Genomic DNA, 17,627 nt, shown 5'->3' with positions numbered 1-17,627 from the left:
CGCATTCGCAACACATTCATTTAGATATTATATTTGATAAAAAATAAGTTAATTTTTAGAAACCCATGACAGTAATTATCAGACTAATAACTGTTTAATTAATAGTCGTAAATTTCTGTTTTCACAAACAATCATCATGTATTCAACGAAGAGACGGCATGAATATGGATATAATCTATTCATTTTAATTACTAACTAAAAGCGTCGTAATTTTTTGAAGAGATGAACAAACTACAAAACTCTATCCAATTTTTCAAATGTGTAATTAAGTTCGTATCGGAATTAGTATTGCAGGTTTCATTTTACAGGCCCAAATCTCGTAAAATTATGTAAAACACTCTGTATATTGGGTTCACTTTCATATCTTAGCATTGACTTCTATATGAGTTGCCACAATGGTTTTTATGAAAGTGAACTAAAAGAAAAAAGTTTCTGAAATTTTTTACGGAATTTTGCACGTAACCAGCTACGCAACCAAAGGTATTGTAAATTGTCTAGCCTTACCATTTTTCAGCAAAAAGTTTTTTTAAATTTAGCAATAATCTATAACTACAAAAAATATTAGAACTATATAAATAAAAAAAAAAATCGGTTTTAACTTCGATACCTCTGAGTTCCTGTAATTCAGGTTCTAATTTAAAACTAAAAAGAAATATTGAGATCACATAAACGCAAAGACGTTTTAAATATAGAGACCACCTTGTGTTTCTGACACCTTGATTCCAATTTTCTTAAATTTTTAGCTGTTTCTAGTATCTTCATCACTTTACTTACATTTTTTACAAATAAAAACACATAGAGGTCTTTACATTTTCGGTACTGTTTTGCGTTTCTGTGATCTCTATACTCCAATAACTTTTAAAATGCCGCAATATATAACTTAAAAATCATATAACCATAAAGAATCTATGGCTTTAACATTTTTTAATTTTTAGCAATTTTCCTACGCAACCAGCTATTCACCAGTATTCTCAATTGCCTACCCTCACAAATTTTAAGCCCATAAAGTTTTGTAACATTTTAATACTAAAAAAGGTGTTTGGAACACATGATCAAAAGGATCCTTAAAATTTTTGATATCTGTTTGCACTTCTGTAAATATAATACACATACTAGTTTTATATTGTTGCAAGAATTAAAAACATGAAAAATTTGCAATACAGGAAAAATTCTTTGTACGCAACCAGTTATTCACACAAAGTATTCAGGATTGCCTTTACTTACTACTTTCAGCCTATAAAGTTAATAACATTTTACAATAATTTTAAACTTAAAGAAATATTAACATCACATAAACGCAACGAGATCTCCAAATTTAAAAACCTAACTGCGTTTCTACCCTAGTTCTATGGATTTTTTAAAAATAAACAATTGTTTTATTAATTTTTTTGTATACAACCAACTATACACGGAAAAGTATTTTGAATTGCATACGCTAATCACTTTTTAGCTGACAAAGATTAGCAAAATTTTACCACAATTTAAAACTAATAGAACAATTAGGATCACTTAAACGCAAAATACAACAAATTCAAATTTAACAATTAATTCAACGTTTACCAACCACTGAAATTAAATTCACTACAATTGGCACCCACCTGGTGAATTTAGGCTTTGATGTTGGCAATGCCAGATCTGCCCCATCAGCTGTTTTTATTATTATTGCGATGTTCTTCTCATGACACCGTTTTTCCGCCTTTTTATCAATTAAAACAAGTGTAAACAAGAATGATGCTAGTGCACGTTGCTACAATTTTATTATTTTGTGTTAATTTCCTAAATTCTGGCCATGCTGGGGTGATGCACAGCCACTCAAACGATATCCATAAGGAACGTGAAACGGACGGGGCGTACAGCCCTAGGGACCATTCCCACTTCACAGACAGTGGCGAGCATCACAATGAATTTGACCACGAGGCAATCATCGGAAGCCATAAGGAAGCAGAAGAGTACGACCACTTGCCTCCAGACGAGGCCAAGAGACGTCTCAGGATTTTACTGAAGAAGATGGACTTGAATGGCGACGAACAGATTGACAAAAAGGAACTCAAGGCCTGGATCTTGCGCTCATTCAAGTATTTTTTATTAATTAATTTACACAAATTGAGTTAAAATTTTATTTTTTTAACTAGAATGCTATCAGAGGAAGAGGCAAATGAACGTCTGGAGGACGCCGATGAGGACAACAACGGAATAGTGACGTGGCAAGAGTACTTATCAGACGCTTACGGGGTCGATAATGAAGATAATCTCTCAGTTGGTGATGAAAATGAGCAATTAATCAAAGACGATAAAGAAATGTGGGCCGCCGCTGACACTAATAATGACGGCGTTCTGGATTCAAAAGAATGGATCGCCTTTTCGCACCCTGAGGAACACCCTTCAATGCTACCAATCATCCTTGAACAAACCCTCAGAGACAAGGACAAAGACGGGGACAAATCAATCAGTTTTCAGGAATTTGTAGGCGATAGAGCACACGAACACGACAAAGAGTGGCTCCAAGTTGAGAAAGATAAATTCGACCATGACTTGGACAAGGATGGCGATGGGAAACTCACCAGTAACGAAATTTTATCCTGGATTGTGCCAAGCAATGAGTAAGAGTTTCACCCACAGCTTCCTTGATCAGTGATTTGAGTGGCCGTATTGTGGCGCCATCTCTCGTTAGCATGGTCATTGGTCAAGAAAGCTGTGCCCTAGCCCTAGCCAACTACTCCTGAACTATCATTTTAGGGAAATAGCCGAGGAAGAAGTCGACCATTTATTCGCGTCGAGTGACGACGACCACAACGACGTGCTGAGTTTCGATGAAGTTGTTGAACATCACGAAACGTTCGTTGGGAGCGAGGCCACTGATTATGGTGATCATTTGCACAACATACATCATTTTGAAGATGAATTGTGATACCTTATCAAGTTCGTCGTGATGTGTGTGAAGGTAGCTTTAGAGTGTATTTGTTTTGGAATCTCATCGGTTTTTATAGTGAATTTTATTTATTTGTGAAGTTTTTAATATTTATTGTACGTGCCATAAAACCAAATAAAGTAACTTAAGCTTTTATTTTGAGAATCTTGGTACAAAAAATAACGAAACTATGGTTCATTAACTTAAGGCTGTGGAGTCCTCCTTATGTAATTTTTTCCCGATGGTAAGGCAACTATTGTTAATTGTGGGAATAGAGTTTTGACTTCCTCATCAGATACAGTTGGCTGTACCATAACGTGCTCTTGGGGCTTTAATAACACAAAAAAATATTAGCATATACTCTTTCTCATATTAATGTGCATCAGAAAAGTAGCAGAAATATAAATGCACCTTTTGCTACCTCAAACTGGGGCTGCACCTATTCATATGGGAGAATCATTTTTAAGAAAAATTAAGATTAGGATAATTTGAATCTTCGCATGGACTCTAACATACAATGATCCAACTACTGGGAAAAATATAAACTAAAGTAAAACGAATAAATCGTTTCAGAAAAGTCATAAACCGAATTAAATAGTCGGTATTATTCGATAATTTATATGTAAAAAGCAAGAAGCATTCAACAAAAATTGAAAATTACTTAATAAAATAGCAAAGGTCTTTTTAACTCTTACTTATTATTTTTAATTATGTCATAATTACTATATTAAATTTTACATAAATTATTATTAAATTAATAAATTACTTAATAAAATAGCAAAGGTCCTTTTCATTCTTATTTATTATTTTTAATTAGGACATAATTAAAACCACGGCAACAAAAAAAACAGTTCACTTTAGTAAAATACCGAATTCGATTTATTCCTATGTTCAAATTATTCTTACAATCCTTACAATCTGTTACTTTGTGGATCTAATCGTCGTCCGTGAAAGTCAAAGGATATCTCGAAGAATACAAAAATTTTGATGGATATTTAATTAGTTTAGAACCTTAAAACCATATAACCTAAGGAGTAAGTATCCTTCTAGTAAAAGCATTCTTTCACTGACAAAACCAACCTTCGTAATTTAAATGAGTTGTCGATGAGAGTTTCGTACCACTTTTATTAAAAAATCATTCACATATAACGTAATTAGAACAAATATAATGAAATTTTTAATTCTGGAAATTCAGTGTTCACATTCAAGAGTAAAATTAAAAATTTGCTTTTTAATAATTAACTTTGCTCAACTGAATTGACTGTCTGTTGTTGATAATAAGTGGTAAATAATTTTTTTCTGTTAAATTTCTTTTTTGGTTTACCTTTCTATAAAAAATTCTTTCTTATTTCTTGTTTCTTGAGAAACCAGCAATGATATTTCTTTTTAGCTCTTAGCTCTTAAGTCATTTCTAAATTATTTTCTTTTATTTTCTATGTTGTTTATCATTTTATTTTTATTTTTTTTATTTTTTTACTTTCCATCAATTTTTCTTTGAGGTTAAGTTGAATAGCTTTAAGCTAGACTTCACCTCTCCATGTGTTCATTATTGTTTAATTTCATTCAATAAACGGCTTGTTTTTGAGGAAATAGCAAAACAATTATAAAATGATACATGGCCAAGTTGTCTAAATACATGAAGAAGGCCATGAAATGATATTATATGATTTGGTTTGGTAATAAAGAGATGGCGCTACGTAACGAGATCTTTTAGATTACTAGAATCGAATTTAACTATGGAAAAGAAAGTTTTATTACGGCCATAGTGAAGCGACGCGAGATTTGATATAAGTCGATCATAATTTAACTTACCTTCCAATCAACTGGCGTCGCAACTCTGTGTTTATCAGTCAACTGAAGCGAATCAATAACTCGCAAAATTTCACTGAAAAAAATTAATCAGTTTTACAAAATTTTCGCCAAATTAACCCAACTCAAAATTCCTCCCAGTCGTCGCTGGGTACAAAATCGACAGTCTCATCCTCTTCTTCGCATCAATTATGAAAACCGCCCGCGCTGTTAGGGGAATCCCCTGCGAATCTTTCTCATCTTGATCGATCATTTGTAGCGTTGTGGCCAACTTACGATCTTCATCGGCTATCAAGGGGTACGGAAACCCCTCCATGGAATACCCAGCGTACATTTTTATATCATTCAACCACTTCTTATGCGTTTCAACTGAATCACAAGAGAGCGCAATCACTTTAACCCCACGTTTTGCAAACTCAGAGTGTAATTGCACGACTCGCGCCAATTCGGTTGTGCAAACTGGCGTAAAGTCGGCGGGGTGCGAAAATAAAATGCCCCAACTGGAAGTAAAGTTGATTTTTTTTGAGACAAAGGGGGGTCACTTACGAGTCGCCAAGCCAGTCGTGGAATTTGATCGGACCGACGGTTGTGTCGGCCGAGAAATTCGGGAAAATGTCGCCCAGATTAACCATTGCTAGTTTATAACGTTTTTTTAATAAACGTTATGACTTGATTCAACTCAAGTTGGAATGTGAGGTTAAGTTAAAACACCGGCTACGTAACGTATGCGTAACGCAACGCAGCGCTGTCAACCAAAACGATCGTTTTTGTTTAAAAATAAAAAATTGTTGACTATTTTTAAGTTGTTTGTTGATTATTTTGGCATTAAGATCGGTCACTTTTTATCGTCAATAAATAAAAATAAATAAATTTAAAAGAATAAAAATCCTCACGAACGTTATTCCGTTATTCCGCAGGTACCGACTTGAGCGAAATATTTATTTTTTTCTTTGTTTTCCAACTAAAACTTTAAATTATTTGTAATTACACATTTTGGTGTTACATTTCCCGAAAGTTTATTGGTTAAAATCATTTTTTAAAAATCTCAAAATTCTGCCCAGCTTGGCAACGTAGCAACCACGTGTTTTTGTTTTTAATTTTTTTATGTTACGTTTACGTTACGTCTACTAATTTTTTCAGGCTAGTTTTTTTCTTGTAATACAAGTACAGCTAAATAAAAATGCATTTTTCCATTTAATTACAACACAATTAAATTGGTTTTAACTTTTTTATAACCTTTGGACGCGAATGGACAACTTGAGTTAACAAGTGGGTGTTGTCAATTGTCACTATCATTTTTAATCATTATTTACAAAGAAAGTTGTATTAATTACTTGTTGTGTATTCCCTTCATCGCAATTAGCATTATTCATTAATTTTCCACCATTTTACTGCAGTGTCACCAGGTAATATTATTACTTTCACTTGTAGTTGCTTTTCAATTAACCTTAACAATTGACATGTTGACAAATTATGAAAGGTATTTAACGTTATCAGCGTTCTTTCATAACAGTAAATAATTTTTTGTTATAGAACCCGATTATCAACCGATAAGATGATGTTATCAAGGACTAGACTCGTAAGTACACAAGAATCCAAAATTGTGGCCAATACTGTGTCCATATGTTACAGTTAACTCCAAGGACTTTCAAGGGGCTGTATAACCGCCTCCAAAACCAGGCTCTCACCATGTCACACGTCGCGGCCCCGCAGCCCCAGAAATTGCCCCATTTACCGGTCCCCAAATTGAGTCAAACTTTGGAAAAGTATTTAAAATCAGTTGAACCCTTTCTAAATGAGTCGGAACTGAGCAATACCAGAAAAGTGGTCACTCAGTTTCAATCTGAGGATGGTCTTGGCCCCAAATTGCAAAAACTATTGGTCGAAAAAGCGCAAGAAACGGATAATTGGTTGGCTGATTGGTGGCTTACAACGGCCTATTTGGGGTACAGGGACCCTGTCGTGGTTTACTCCAGTCCTGGACTGGTTTTTCCCTTCCAAAAATTTGGTTGTGAGGAACAACGGCTTGAATATGCGGCCAAGTTGATTGCAGGGGCCCTCAGCTACAAGGAACTAATTGATAGGTGCGTCTCTGTCAGATTATATTGCATTGCAATTAAATTAAAAATTACTTTTCAATTGGCTGTAAAATGTTATGTATTATTTAAACTGAAAAGTAATCGATTATTTTTTTAATTTTCAATGGGAACAAACAACCTGCCAATTTGGAAAAATCAACAAGGTGTTAACAAATCACTTTATTTTCCGATATTTATCACTGTTGTTTGAATCAAACATAAAATGAGGCCAAAAAACTATGTCTTCTCTTTATTCTTGCAAGTTTTATTATTTTTGAGTTTATGGAATAAACTTGAGATTTAAAAATAAGGCTTTATTTTGATGATTTAAAGACAGGAATTACATACACATAGATCTTTGTAAAGAAAAAGTCGTTTATTTTAAGAGAACTTTATGAAATTGTTGAAGAACATCAGAAAAGTAGATTTTAACATTTGCATTTTTTTAATTTAGCTTACTATTCAACAAAAATCGTTTCATAAAAAATGTTTATGCAAAATCTTGCAGATTCCTAATAGAGTTGGTTAATTTTTTAATTCTAGTGACTTGTATCTGTTGATTTTACATTCACATATCGGCCGATTTGTTAAATGAAAACATGTCTCATTTGAGAAAATTTCTATTTTCTTTTTTATATAGTTCTAAAGTTCGTATTTCTCTGCATGTTTCATACATTTGACTAAACTTATTCTTTCAGGAAGATTGCCCTTAATTAAAGAAATGCTCAATTTATACAGAAATAAGTTTTAGTTTGTTTCGTGCAATCTAGTTTTTTAAAGAATTGTTTGTATTCTGTTGAATTGTAGCAGAAATCGCAGTAATAAAAATCCTTATTTTCTTCGATCTAACTCATTTTTCAATGAGAATTGCTTTTACGATATTAAAAGAAAGGTAAGTTAAATAAAATTGTTAAAGAAATCCTCTTATTTCAAAGATTCCTTGTCGATTCACAAAATCACAAAACAAATTCTAAATTTGTATTTTTCTGTAATTAAAATATTTAGTTTCTTCGACTTATCTTATTTATTAATAAGGACTACTGCCCTTAATAAAAAATTGATTGATTCGTCGTTAAGTCGTTTTTTTTTGTTTTTTAGAGAATTTCGATGAATTAAGCTAGAATTTTCCTACGTTATTTTCGATGAGTGTTACGCACTAAATTATCGCAATAACTTTGAATTTTTTACCATGGCTAATCACTGAGTTAAAAAAACCTTTAAGAACCGGTTTATAAAAGCGTCATTAAGTTAATCCGCGATTAAATGATCAGGTGACCAAATTGAAGCATTTTGATTGGTCTATTAGATTACATTGTGCACAACATTGCTCATTAAAATTTTCATTTGAATGTTTTTCAGTGGCAAAATGCCGGTTGAGAAGATGGGAAAGGATCCACTCGACATGAATCAATATAAGAAAATTTTTGGCACTTGTAGGATTCCAGGTGTTAAAGTTGACCATTTAGAGTACAATCCGCAATCGAGACACATCGTAATTGTCCGAAATAATAACGTGAGTTTTGCTTTAATGAAACTAGGGCTTTTACGCTTTTATAGTTTTTCAAACTTCAAGTCATAAATGAATGTGGGAAGATGCTCAACACTGGCGAATTAATTAGTTGTCTGAGTGAAATTGTGCAAGAATCACAACAGATGGGGCCCCCTGTTGGAATCCTAACTAGTGAGAATCGAAACAATTGGGGGAGGGCCTACCAAGACCTCACGCTAGGTTCGTTCAGTCAAAGTGGCCCGTGACTGAATTTAAGTTGGCAACAATTGAGTTGCCAACTTAATTTCCCTGCCAACTGGAACAAATAACTGTGATTTTAGATATGACGAGTTTAAAGTCAGTTCGTGAGATTCAAACCTCGTTATTTTTGGTTTGCTTGGATAAAGCGTTGCCAAATTGTGGCGAGAGTGAGAGAGTGATAGCGAGTAAACAATTTATTCATGGGGGAGGTAGTGGTGCCAATGCTGCTAACAGATGGTATGACAAAACGGTTCAGGTGAGAATATTTTTTTCCTATTTTATTGTCTTTTATTCAAAATTATTATAGTTTATCGTCAGTGAAGATGGCTGTGTCGGTTTGACTTACGAGCATTCGCCAAGCGAAGGACAGCCAATTGCTGTCATGACTGATTACATTGTTGATTACATGTAATTAACAAAAATGTATTTTTTCTCTCACCAAAACATAACTTTGCAGTAAAAATGACACGTCAATCCAACATCCTGATGTAAGGTTTAATGGAGAACCAGAAAAGTTACAATTTAATATTGATGAAAGCGTACAAAAGGCCATCAGTGTTGCCAGCGCCAATGTTGATAAGTAATAAAACTTGCGAATTGTTGCTAATTTTTTAAAATAATTTTATTGCAGACTTGCCGCAAATTTGGATTTGGATTCGTTTCAGTTTGGTTGTTATGGGAAAGAGTTTGTCAAGTCGCAAAAAATGAGCCCCGATAGTTTTATCCAAATTGCGATTCAATATGCCTTCTACAGGTAATTTTATTTGTTTGTGCTATGCCTTCAATTAAAATTTTGGTCGCTGAAATTAAGTTGGCAACACTCAGTGCACAATAAATAAAAATGTGATAGTTAATGTTGCCAACTTAATTGCAAAACCATAAATCATTTGGTCAAAAAAACAGCCTTCTTAAAAGTTTTTTTAAGCAAAAAAGCAAAAAACCGCAAGATGTCGCCCTGTTAAGTGACGCCACCTGTCGCCTAATAAAACCGAGTTGTTTATACACAAATAAATAATTAATTTCAGGATTCACAAGGTGCCAGGCGCTCACTACGAGTCCGCAGCCACCCGAAAATACATCCACGGCCGCACTGAAACAATCCGCTCGTGTTCAAACGAATCAATCGCCTTCGCTAAGGCCATGTTAAGCGATTGCAAATCCGACAGCGAAAAAGTGTCAGCTTTGAAAGAAGCCGTCAACGCCCACAAAAAATATTCAATCGAGGCTGTGAATGGTTTTGGAGTTGACAGACACCTCCTTGGCTTAAAACTAACAGCGCTTGAAAATAATCTACCAATCCCGCAACTGTTTAGTGACCCTTCATACACCAGAAGCACGCATATGAGAATATCGACGAGTCAAGTGGCCACAAAATGCGATGGTTTCATGTGTTATGCACCACTAGTGCCCGACGGTTATGGTTGCTGTTACAACCCTAGAGCCAATGACATGAATTTTGCCGTTTCGGCCTTTGTGGAACACCCAGATACCACAGCTACACAATTTCGTAAAGCGTTGGAAGAGAGCTTGCAAGATATGCACGACGTGTTGGCAAAAACGCAAAAATCGAAACTTTAATAAATTTGTATTTTGATAAATTCTTTTTTATTTTGATAAAAAAAACAAACTTACATAGTAGATTACTTGATTAAGCTCGTCTGGTGTCAGACAGCACTCTTACAATACAGCCAACTCCCCCTACGTTGAATACTTTCTCATGCCATACCAGTAAGTGGCCACTGCTTCCTTCCGAAGGATATTCGAACCCGCGGTAGATGTATTTCATCAACACGTCGACCAAGTCAGGGTTTAACGAATTAACAGCCTCCTCAATCTGAGAAGGCTTGATAGCCAATAAGACCCTCAGCGTTAAATTAACGGCGTTTTCCTTGAATAAACAGTTAAAAACACACTAAATGTAGCTAAGCAATTACTTTGATTTGTTGGTTTTTGCTTCCAAGCGGGGCGTTCACAAGCACGGCTTTGAGTGCCTCTAAATGTTTACCTGTGTCTCTAATTAAGGAAATTTGCAAATTTTTTTGACTGGCAATAACAACTAACAAGGAAAAGGATATTTTTGCAGTAAACCGTTGACTTCTGACTCATCCGGCCCAGTGGGACCCCCTTGATCACCATCGTCTTCTTTGAAATTGTCTTCACAGTATTGATCAACATCAATTTTTCTGAAAGCTGAACTCGACGTGTTCTTTGCCATTATTATTACGTAAAGTATTGTTGAAAATACTCTGTTAATTCAATATTTAATAAAATTTGTTTGTGCAAAACACCACCCACTTTGACAGTGTCACGGGTACCAACCAGAAAAAAATCAAATGTAAATTTTGTTGAATTTAGAGTGTGTTAATTAATTGATACAAAAGGCAACAGCTGAGCAAAGTATTTATAATTAGACTGTTATTTCGGAAGCATAAGTTTCGGTCCTTGTACTATTACTATTATTTTTATAATTTAAGAAATTTAAACTGGTGTCGTAGTGCCAACTTAACCGACGTAAATTCTTTCAGATTGTTGTTGCGGAAGGCAGAATGGTAAGTTAAATAAATCTGAGTTTATTTTATAATTTACGGATCATCTGGTAACCAAACGACCAAGTTTCGCCCCCATTACCGTCCCCCGACTCTTGCATTGCGTTATTTCCCTCTTTCCTCGCAAATTTCGTGTTTGTGTCCGTTAGGTTAACTAACCTACAATTTTTTCAGGGTAAGGTAAAGTGCTCCGAACTGCGAACTCGCGACAAGAAGGAGCTCACCAAGCAGCTCGATGAGCTCAAAACCGAGCTCACAAGTCTCAGGGTGGCCAAAGTGACGGGCGGCGCCCCCTCGAAACTGTCCAAGATGTAAGTGTTGTTTTGCTTCAGCCACCAAGTAATGCTCGAATTACAGTCGCGTTGTACGCAAAGCCATCGCTCGCGTGTACATTGTGATGCACCAGAAGCAAAAAGAGAATTTGCGGAAGTTGTACAAGAACAAGAAATACAAGCCTCTGGATTTGAGACCTAAGAAGACCAGGGCTTTGCGCCGTGCGCTCACCAAACACGAGAGACGCATCAAGACGCCCAAGGAGCTCCACAAGAGGTCGATCTACCCCCAGAGGAAGTTCGCGTTGAAAGCTTAATTTGTACAATTAAATAAAACGTTTCGTAAAATAGTTATTTCATTTTATTCATCAGGTACGTGTTGTTTTTGGGGTCGTAGGATAAACATGTAGACCGTGTACAAGCCCTTGGGGAAGTTTCGTTGCTTCACTTGTCGGTAACAGTCCAAGTCAGCTTTTGCGAATATTTGGCGGAATAAAGACAAGGGGCGTGTGACTGAAGAGTCTCGCTCGTCTTTGTCAATTTCCTCACTTGACGAAATGTTTTCTTTGATTATTATGACACCATTTGGTTTAAGTCCACTTCTGGAAGAATAATTAATTTCAAATAAAAACTGTAACCAAAAGTGGCAAACACTTACTGGCACGACTTTAAAAACGTAACTAAATCCAGATCTGTCAAGTGCCCCAAAACCCACTGGCACCAGATAACATCGTACTGTTTCTCGGGCTTGAAACTCTGGAGCCCCACAGAATAATAATTAACCTTCTCCTGCAACTTGGGCCCTAAATACTGTTCGGCTTGACTTAGAAACTTTGGATTTTGCTCGACTAGATCAATTTGATCGAAAAAATCGCTAAGGAGGTGCTTGGTTATGCGCCCAATGCCGGCACCACAGTCAAGGGCGTGCCCCCGGCCTGGGGGCTCCTTCGAGTTAAACAGCTGCTTGAGCAGCAATTTGGAGTCCCTAATATCGGTCTGAGAGATGTGCCCGAAACCGCCGAGCATACCGTCGATGGTTGGGGGGATCTCGGACCAATACTGAACGGCGTTTGAGTAAAATGAATCATCGGTTGTCGACGCACTACTCACTTCCATTTTCACACTTAAAAATTATTAACAAAATGAAAATGAAACGAAAAAGGCGGGCACTTTACGACATAACCTATCATTTTTTGACATTTGGTAAAACTGGCACGTTCCATAAATCGCAATAAATTAATACAGCTTATTAAATTATAATTAAATATCACTCAAAATGGCAGGCAGTCGTGGGGGCGAATCACTAATTGTGTACAAATAAGTCGGTGAGTTTGTCCAAACTTTTTGATTTTTGTCAGGGTGACGTTTCGGAAAGCACCCAATTTGGCAGCGATTGTTTGGTCGACTGTAATGTTCATGATTTTTGGTGCTATTTTCTTATTCTATGATCCAATTTGACAAATCGGTGTGACAAATAGCCCCACCGGCGTTTGTCATCATGTTTTGTTGTGTTTCGTAACAAATTCAATGGATTTGTTCCATAAAGCGTTGAAAACAATACTTTCGTTATCATGATTGTGATAAGGCACCCCAAATGCTATTAAAGGCGTGTTGGTAGTGGACGGTTTTAGTTACAAAATGCGCATAATTAGAACAATGCAAATCAGAAAAGTGTTTCTTCTGGCCATTTCTTCAGCCTTTGGTATTCTGATGTTACTTATAGTAACACGGGACTCTCCAATAAATGACATCGACCGAAAATTCCGATTGTGAGTATGAATGAGTTATTTTCGTAAATTCGAATTTGTGGCCTTTAGGGAAAAAATCGACGAACTGATTCACTCACAGGCGAGCTCCCTGGCTTGCAAACAGCCCAACTTGCCGGTATTTTCCCCCGAAATGATGAAATTCGTCCATGAGGAGCCCCCAATTGACTGTTCATCGGCAGGGCCGGACTGGGTCAAATGCCAAGTAAAGTTTTGCCGAATTTTAGCACAACTCTCAAACGCTGATTCAAGGGTAGCGAGTGTCGAATCCAGGACGAAATTAAGGCGAGACACGGACGCGTCACTTGTTCTTTCACTGATATAATCCGAGTCAATGATTTTGAGTCAACCAGTGGGGAAACAACCTACTCAGACTCCTACTATAAACTCGAAGCGAGCGATGTAGTCAAAGTTTCGTGTCGGGGGCAAAAGGCCCAATGGTCGGCGACTTTGACCGGAATTCGCCTCGATAAAAAAATTTGGGAGAATACTAGTTGGAGTAAACTACCCTCGGACGCTGTGAAGTTCAACGTTTTGATGTTCGGTTTCGACTCAATTTCGCGCAACTCTTTCGTGCGAAAGTTGCCCAAAAGCTACAAGTTTTTGACTGAAATATTGCACGGGGACGTTCTACAAGGGTATAACATAATCGGGGACGGAACCCCGCAAGCCCTAATACCGATTTTAACGGGGAAGACCGAACTGGAACTCCCTGATACGAGAAAACGGTTCGCAAACACGAAATTCGTGAACTCGTACCCGTTTATTTGGAATGAGTACAAGAAGGCGGGATACGTGACTGGTTACTTTGAGGATGTGCCCGAACTGGGGATTTTTACATATCGCCTAAATGGTTTCAATGTTTGTGTGTTATTGTATTGTTGGCTATGAAGTCAGAAATGGTTTTAGGAAACTCCAACTGATCACTACATGCGGCCGTATTACCTCGCTTCGTTGGGGGAAAGACGCAAATGGCCAAGACTTTGTACCGGGGAAATACCGAGGCATCAAGTCATGTTCAATCAGATGAAAAATGTGATAACACAACTGCAAATTTAAATACTGAATTATGTGTTTTAGTTTTTCACAGTTTATAAACAAAAACCCAAGTTTTTGTTTGGTTTTCATGGAGAGTTGTCACACGATGATTATAATTTGGTGGGGGTTGCTGACGACGATTTCTACAAGTTTTTACAGTTTCTGAAGGAGTCGGGGGTTTTGGATGATACCATTTTGATTATTATGGCAGATCATGGGCACAGGTAATTCCCCGAGCACGACTTTCTTGATCAAATGATTTCTGTCAACTGTGCATATTTACAAACGAGCTTGTCAGTTGTCCACGTATTCTTTACGAATACTATCTAGACTCTACTCAACTATTTTACCAAAACACTTTCTATATTTTTTTTAATTCTTCTTTAGAATTATTTTGGATACATATTGCATTCAAAATTCTTTTATAAACACATTTTCTGCATTCTTCAAATTCTCTTTTAGATTCCACTCTGCGTCTTTTCAAAATTCTTCTATAATTTTGTTACAGTTTTTCTTGTTTATTCTTTATTATTGCTTGTGTAGTTTGTATAGATTTTTCGTAACTTGTTTAATTTATTTTATAAGTTATTTTTTAGATTTCTTATTACAGTATTAGTTTCTTCTCACATATCTTTTACAAACACTTTTTTACATTGTTTTCTATATTTTCCAAATTGTATTTTTCTGCTTCGTTTATAGTTTCGTTTAGAATTCATCCAAATTACTTTTTAGCATTATCTTTGTACTCATCTTTAGATCTTAAATCTAGACTCGTTATAAATTCTTCTCTAGATATTGCTTTGCAAATATTACGTAGATTTTTACTAAAAATTATTTTATAAACACTCTATATTTTTTTAGTCTCTAAATTCTCTTTAAAATTTTACTTTGTATATCTTTTAAAAATTCTTCTCTAGTTTTGTATAGAATTTCTTTAGAATATTCTTTAGCATTGTTTCTGTTTTCTCAAAAATTTTTTTTTAGGTTTCCCTGATATTGTACATTTGAAATTTGGATTTTTTTCTAAATTCTTCTTTGGAATCATTTTGTATACTTATTGCGTTTAAAATTCTTTTATAAACACCTTTTTCAAAATTCTTTAATTGTTTAGTTTAGGATTTTTCTTGTTTATTATTTAGCATTGTCTGTGTAGTTTGTGTCGATTTTTCTTAAGATTCCTTTCTTTTGTAAGGCCGTCCCAAGATTTGAATTCAGGAAACTTTTTTAATTTCTTTTATAAATTCTTTAACAAGTTTTTTTTTAGATTCCTTATTACACTTTTTTCTCCTAGCTTCTAATTAAACCCCTTTACTAAACACTACTTTTTCATTTTTTCTACATTCTCCAAATTCTCTTTCTCTTCTTCGTTTGAAAATTGATTAAAGTTTCGTTTAGAATCCGTCCAAATTATTATTTTATCATTTCTATACTCTTCTCTAGATTTTCTTCTCTGATTCTTTTGTAAATTCATCTCCAGATTTTTTTATAAATTCTTCTCTAGATGCTCCTTTACCATTATTTTCCAAACTCTGCTCAAAATTATTTTATAAACAGTTTTTCTATATTTTTCCTACAGTCCCCAAATTCTTTTAGATCCTAGTCTGCATCTTTTCAAAATTCTTCTCTAGTTTTGTATAGAATTTCTCTAGAATATTCGTAGCATTGTTTCTTTTCTTCTCTAATTTTTCTTTAAATTTCTCTTTGATTCTGTAAATTTGAAATCTGGATTTTTTTGATTTTTTTTAGAATTATTGTGTAGACTATTCATAATTCTTTTATAAATACTCCTAGTACATTGTCCAAATACCCTTTTAGGTCCTACTTCGGCGTCTATTAAATATTTTTTTACAACTTTGTTTAGAATATTTCTTCTCTTCTATATATTTTTATTAAGATTTTTCTCTGACTTTCTTCTAAAGCCGTCGAGATCTAAAATCTGGATTCTTAGTTTTCTTCTCTAGTACACTTCTAGATTCTTTAAAATTATTTTGTATACTGTACTCAAAGTTATTTTATTATTTTTATCTACATTTTCCAAATTCTTTCGTAGATTCTACTCTATTCTTTTTTTCAAAATTTTGTTATATTTTTGTTCGTTTAGATTTTTTCTACATTATTTTTTCGCATTGTTTCTCTACAAAATTTAACGTTCAAAAATCCAAGTGTCTTTCTAAAAAAAATTTTTTTTTAATCAACAAAATATTTGGAATAATATTCTCTAGAAATTCTGTACAGAATCTTAGAATTCAAATAATTCGAAACGGCTTAAAAGTTCTTAAAATATTCTTAGAATTCACCTAAATTGCGAAAAATTTATCAGATTGGCAGCAGTTTTTTAAATTCAATTTGGTAACTCTAAAATAAAAAGGTGGCGGTCACATTGATCAAGGAAGCAGCGTCTTTATTTATGTATTTATTTTATTTTATTTGTTTGTTTAGATTTGCAGAAATCAGAAATACGATTCAAGGTAAACAAGAGGAACGTTTACCATTTTTCTCATTTACGTTTCCCGAAAGTTTCAAAAATCACTTCAAACAAGCTTACGAAAATTTTCAAAATAACATTAATAAGTTATCAACCCCGTTTGATATCCATTTTACGTTGAAAAGTTTGCTGGAATTGAACGATATTGGGGAGGCAAATATCAATTATAGAGCAGTGTCACTGTTTACAAAGGTGATTGTGAAATGAAATATTTCCCACCTGGGTTATAATCATTATTTTCAGATTCCGGCCGAGAGGAGCTGCTCCCACGCGTACATTGAGCCCCACTGGTGTGCGTGTCTCGACTGGGAAAAAATCCCCCTTTCTGACCCGATAGTAAAACGAATATCAAATTTACTAATTTCCACTTTAAACGATTACACGAAACCGCACCGCCACATATGTGAGGTGTTATCAGTGTCTGATATTGAATGGGTGATGAAAATGACACCCAATGAAAACCTCATAAAGTACAATAAAAACGCCGACTTGGACGGTTTTGTTGCCGATTTGTCGGCGAAAATGCGAATCAAAACGAATATGTATCAAATTAAAGTGGTTGTGACGCCTGGAGATTCAGTTTTTGAAGCCAGTGTGACGTATTACATTGATGAAGATAAGTTGAATCTTAAAATGAGTGATATCAGTCGAGTCAACATGTATGGAAAACAAGCGAGGTGTGTGGAGGATAATCTACCAGATTTGAGAAAGTTTTGTTATTGTAAAGATTGAAAAATATTGCTCAGTGTTTGAGTGACTAAAACTACAAATGTGAGTGTAGGGGGCAGCACCAGAACAAATCGTTTTCTTTATCAGTATTTCAAGTTGCAGCACTTTATAAAAGGGACAACTTGAATTGTTTTACATGATCAATTACATAATTGTTTTTGTTTTTATTAACTGTTTATTTTGTACATAATATAATGATTTTCAAAAAAAAAAGTTTTTTTCTGTCGCTTTTGAATTTCCTGCATG

The 17,627-nt window shown here is 34.9% G+C and overlaps 7 protein-coding genes across 10 annotated transcripts; 4 read left to right on the top strand and 3 right to left on the bottom strand.

The window, feature by feature from the left end:
* Nucleotides 1–1,614: 1,614 nt before the first annotated feature.
* LOC659171 (uncharacterized protein) lies at nucleotides 1,615–3,064 on the top strand. Its single transcript, XM_965498.5, has 3 exons — nucleotides 1,615–2,075; nucleotides 2,133–2,600; nucleotides 2,737–3,064. The coding sequence occupies exons 1-3, from the start codon at nucleotides 1,729–1,731 to the stop codon at nucleotides 2,906–2,908; spliced, it is 987 nt and encodes a 328-aa protein (XP_970591.2). The 5' UTR covers nucleotides 1,615–1,728; the 3' UTR covers nucleotides 2,909–3,064.
* Prx6a (Peroxiredoxin 6a) lies at nucleotides 3,045–5,462 on the bottom strand. The gene is made up of 4 exons (XM_965567.5): nucleotides 5,264–5,462; nucleotides 4,843–5,217; nucleotides 4,721–4,793; nucleotides 3,045–3,237 (listed from the first exon to the last, which is right to left on the bottom strand). The coding sequence occupies exons 1-4, from the start codon at nucleotides 5,347–5,349 to the stop codon at nucleotides 3,112–3,114; spliced, it is 660 nt and encodes a 219-aa protein (XP_970660.3). The 5' UTR covers nucleotides 5,350–5,462; the 3' UTR covers nucleotides 3,045–3,111.
* Nucleotides 5,463–5,833: 371 nt separating this feature from the next.
* LOC659316 (carnitine O-acetyltransferase) lies at nucleotides 5,834–10,143 on the top strand. 3 transcript variants are annotated; one of them, XM_008194809.3, is made up of 11 exons: nucleotides 5,834–5,986; nucleotides 6,149–6,197; nucleotides 6,251–6,296; nucleotides 6,350–6,801; nucleotides 8,155–8,308; nucleotides 8,353–8,524; nucleotides 8,626–8,801; nucleotides 8,853–8,953; nucleotides 9,003–9,125; nucleotides 9,177–9,299; nucleotides 9,571–10,143. In XM_008194809.3, exons 2-11 carry the CDS (start codon nucleotides 6,178–6,180, stop codon nucleotides 10,121–10,123), a joined length of 1,920 nt encoding a protein of 639 aa, XP_008193031.2. In that variant the 5' UTR covers nucleotides 5,834–5,986; nucleotides 6,149–6,177; the 3' UTR covers nucleotides 10,124–10,143. The 3 variants fall into 3 exon arrangements, with proteins under 3 accessions (XP_008193031.2, XP_970726.2, XP_008193032.2); XM_965633.5 differs by lacking the exon at nucleotides 6,149–6,197 and having other exon boundaries at nucleotides 5,836–6,123; XM_008194810.3 differs by lacking the exon at nucleotides 6,149–6,197 and having other exon boundaries at nucleotides 5,837–5,986.
* Arpc5 (Actin-related protein 2/3 complex, subunit 5) lies at nucleotides 10,114–10,875 on the bottom strand. Its single transcript, XM_008194808.3, has 3 exons — nucleotides 10,621–10,875; nucleotides 10,480–10,552; nucleotides 10,114–10,433 (listed from the first exon to the last, which is right to left on the bottom strand). The coding sequence occupies exons 1-3, from the start codon at nucleotides 10,758–10,760 to the stop codon at nucleotides 10,194–10,196; spliced, it is 453 nt and encodes a 150-aa protein (XP_008193030.2). The 5' UTR covers nucleotides 10,761–10,875; the 3' UTR covers nucleotides 10,114–10,193.
* An 81-nt stretch (nucleotides 10,876–10,956) lies between these two features.
* On the top strand, nucleotides 10,957–11,713 carry RpL35 (Ribosomal protein L35). Its single transcript, XM_965762.4, has 3 exons — nucleotides 10,957–11,094; nucleotides 11,266–11,402; nucleotides 11,449–11,713. Exons 1-3 carry the CDS (start codon nucleotides 11,092–11,094, stop codon nucleotides 11,678–11,680), a joined length of 372 nt encoding a protein of 123 aa, XP_970855.1. The 5' UTR covers nucleotides 10,957–11,091; the 3' UTR covers nucleotides 11,681–11,713.
* Nucleotides 11,702–12,722, bottom strand: Ntmt (N-terminal methyltransferase). 2 transcript variants are annotated; one of them, XM_064357048.1, is made up of 3 exons: nucleotides 12,547–12,722; nucleotides 12,022–12,486; nucleotides 11,702–11,965 (listed from the first exon to the last, which is right to left on the bottom strand). In XM_064357048.1, exons 1-3 carry the CDS (start codon nucleotides 12,561–12,563, stop codon nucleotides 11,725–11,727), a joined length of 723 nt encoding a protein of 240 aa, XP_064213118.1. In that variant the 5' UTR covers nucleotides 12,564–12,722; the 3' UTR covers nucleotides 11,702–11,724. The 2 variants fall into 2 exon arrangements, with proteins under 2 accessions (XP_064213118.1, XP_064213119.1); XM_064357049.1 differs by having other exon boundaries at nucleotides 12,539–12,693.
* A 96-nt stretch (nucleotides 12,723–12,818) lies between these two features.
* Nucleotides 12,819–17,593, top strand: LOC659581 (uncharacterized protein). Its single transcript, XM_965873.4, has 7 exons — nucleotides 12,819–13,132; nucleotides 13,181–13,334; nucleotides 13,382–13,990; nucleotides 14,039–14,164; nucleotides 14,210–14,391; nucleotides 16,607–16,844; nucleotides 16,896–17,593. Exons 1-7 carry the CDS (start codon nucleotides 13,002–13,004, stop codon nucleotides 17,382–17,384), a joined length of 1,929 nt encoding a protein of 642 aa, XP_970966.3. The 5' UTR covers nucleotides 12,819–13,001; the 3' UTR covers nucleotides 17,385–17,593.
* The last annotated feature ends 34 nt before the right edge of the window (nucleotides 17,594–17,627 follow it).

This window comes from Tribolium castaneum, chromosome 5 (genome assembly GCF_031307605.1).
Source record: "Tribolium castaneum strain GA2 chromosome 5, icTriCast1.1, whole genome shotgun sequence".
In the NCBI taxonomy this organism is placed as follows: Eukaryota; Metazoa; Arthropoda; class Insecta; order Coleoptera; family Tenebrionidae; genus Tribolium; species Tribolium castaneum.
Note: the sequence above shows the minus strand (reverse complement) of the source record. Positions and strands in the feature narration are given on the sequence as shown.

Coding starts and splice junctions, on each gene's coding strand:
- LOC659171 (XM_965498.5), top strand. CDS start 1,729: ATGATGCTAGTGCACGTTGCTACAATTTTATTATTTTGTGTTAATTTC. Junction 2,076..2,132: donor TGGATCTTGCGCTCATTCAA/GTATTTTTTATT, acceptor TTTTTTAACTAG/AATGCTATCAGAGGAAGAGG. Junction 2,601..2,736: donor TGGATTGTGCCAAGCAATGA/GTAAGAGTTTCA, acceptor CTATCATTTTAG/GGAAATAGCCGAGGAAGAAG.
- LOC659316 (XM_008194809.3), top strand. CDS start 6,178: ATGTTGACAAATTATGAAAG. Junction 6,297..6,349: donor TGTTATCAAGGACTAGACTC/GTAAGTACACAA, acceptor CATATGTTACAG/TTAACTCCAAGGACTTTCAA. Junction 8,309..8,352: donor TAATTGTCCGAAATAATAAC/GTGAGTTTTGCT, acceptor ACGCTTTTATAG/TTTTTCAAACTTCAAGTCAT.
- Arpc5 (XM_008194808.3), bottom strand. CDS start 10,760: ATGGCAAAGAACACGTCGAGTTCAGCTTTCAGAAAAATTGATGTTGAT. Junction 10,553..10,620: donor GTCAACGGTTTACTGCAAAA/ATATCCTTTTCC, acceptor AATTAGAGACAC/AGGTAAACATTTAGAGGCAC. Junction 10,434..10,479: donor GCAAAAACCAACAAATCAAA/GTAATTGCTTAG, acceptor TGTTTATTCAAG/GAAAACGCCGTTAATTTAAC.
- LOC659581 (XM_965873.4), top strand. CDS start 13,002: ATGCGCATAATTAGAACAATGCAAATCAGAAAAGTGTTTCTTCTGGCC. Junction 13,335..13,381: donor CGGACTGGGTCAAATGCCAA/GTAAAGTTTTGC, acceptor CGCTGATTCAAG/GGTAGCGAGTGTCGAATCCA. Junction 14,165..14,209: donor TGTTCAATCAGATGAAAAAT/GTGATAACACAA, acceptor TATGTGTTTTAG/TTTTTCACAGTTTATAAACA.
- RpL35 (XM_965762.4), top strand. Junction 11,403..11,448: donor CCCTCGAAACTGTCCAAGAT/GTAAGTGTTGTT, acceptor CTCGAATTACAG/TCGCGTTGTACGCAAAGCCA.
- Ntmt (XM_064357048.1), bottom strand. Junction 11,966..12,021: donor ACGTTTTTAAAGTCGTGCCA/GTAAGTGTTTGC, acceptor TTATTCTTCCAG/AAGTGGACTTAAACCAAATG.
- Prx6a (XM_965567.5), bottom strand. CDS start 5,349: ATGGTTAATCTGGGCGACATTTTCCCGAATTTCTCGGCCGACACAACC. Junction 4,794..4,842: donor ACGACTGGGAGGAATTTTGA/GTTGGGTTAATT, acceptor AATTTTTTTCAG/TGAAATTTTGCGAGTTATTG. Junction 3,238..4,720: donor CGACGCCAGTTGATTGGAAG/GTAAGTTAAATT, acceptor GTGTTATTAAAG/CCCCAAGAGCACGTTATGGT.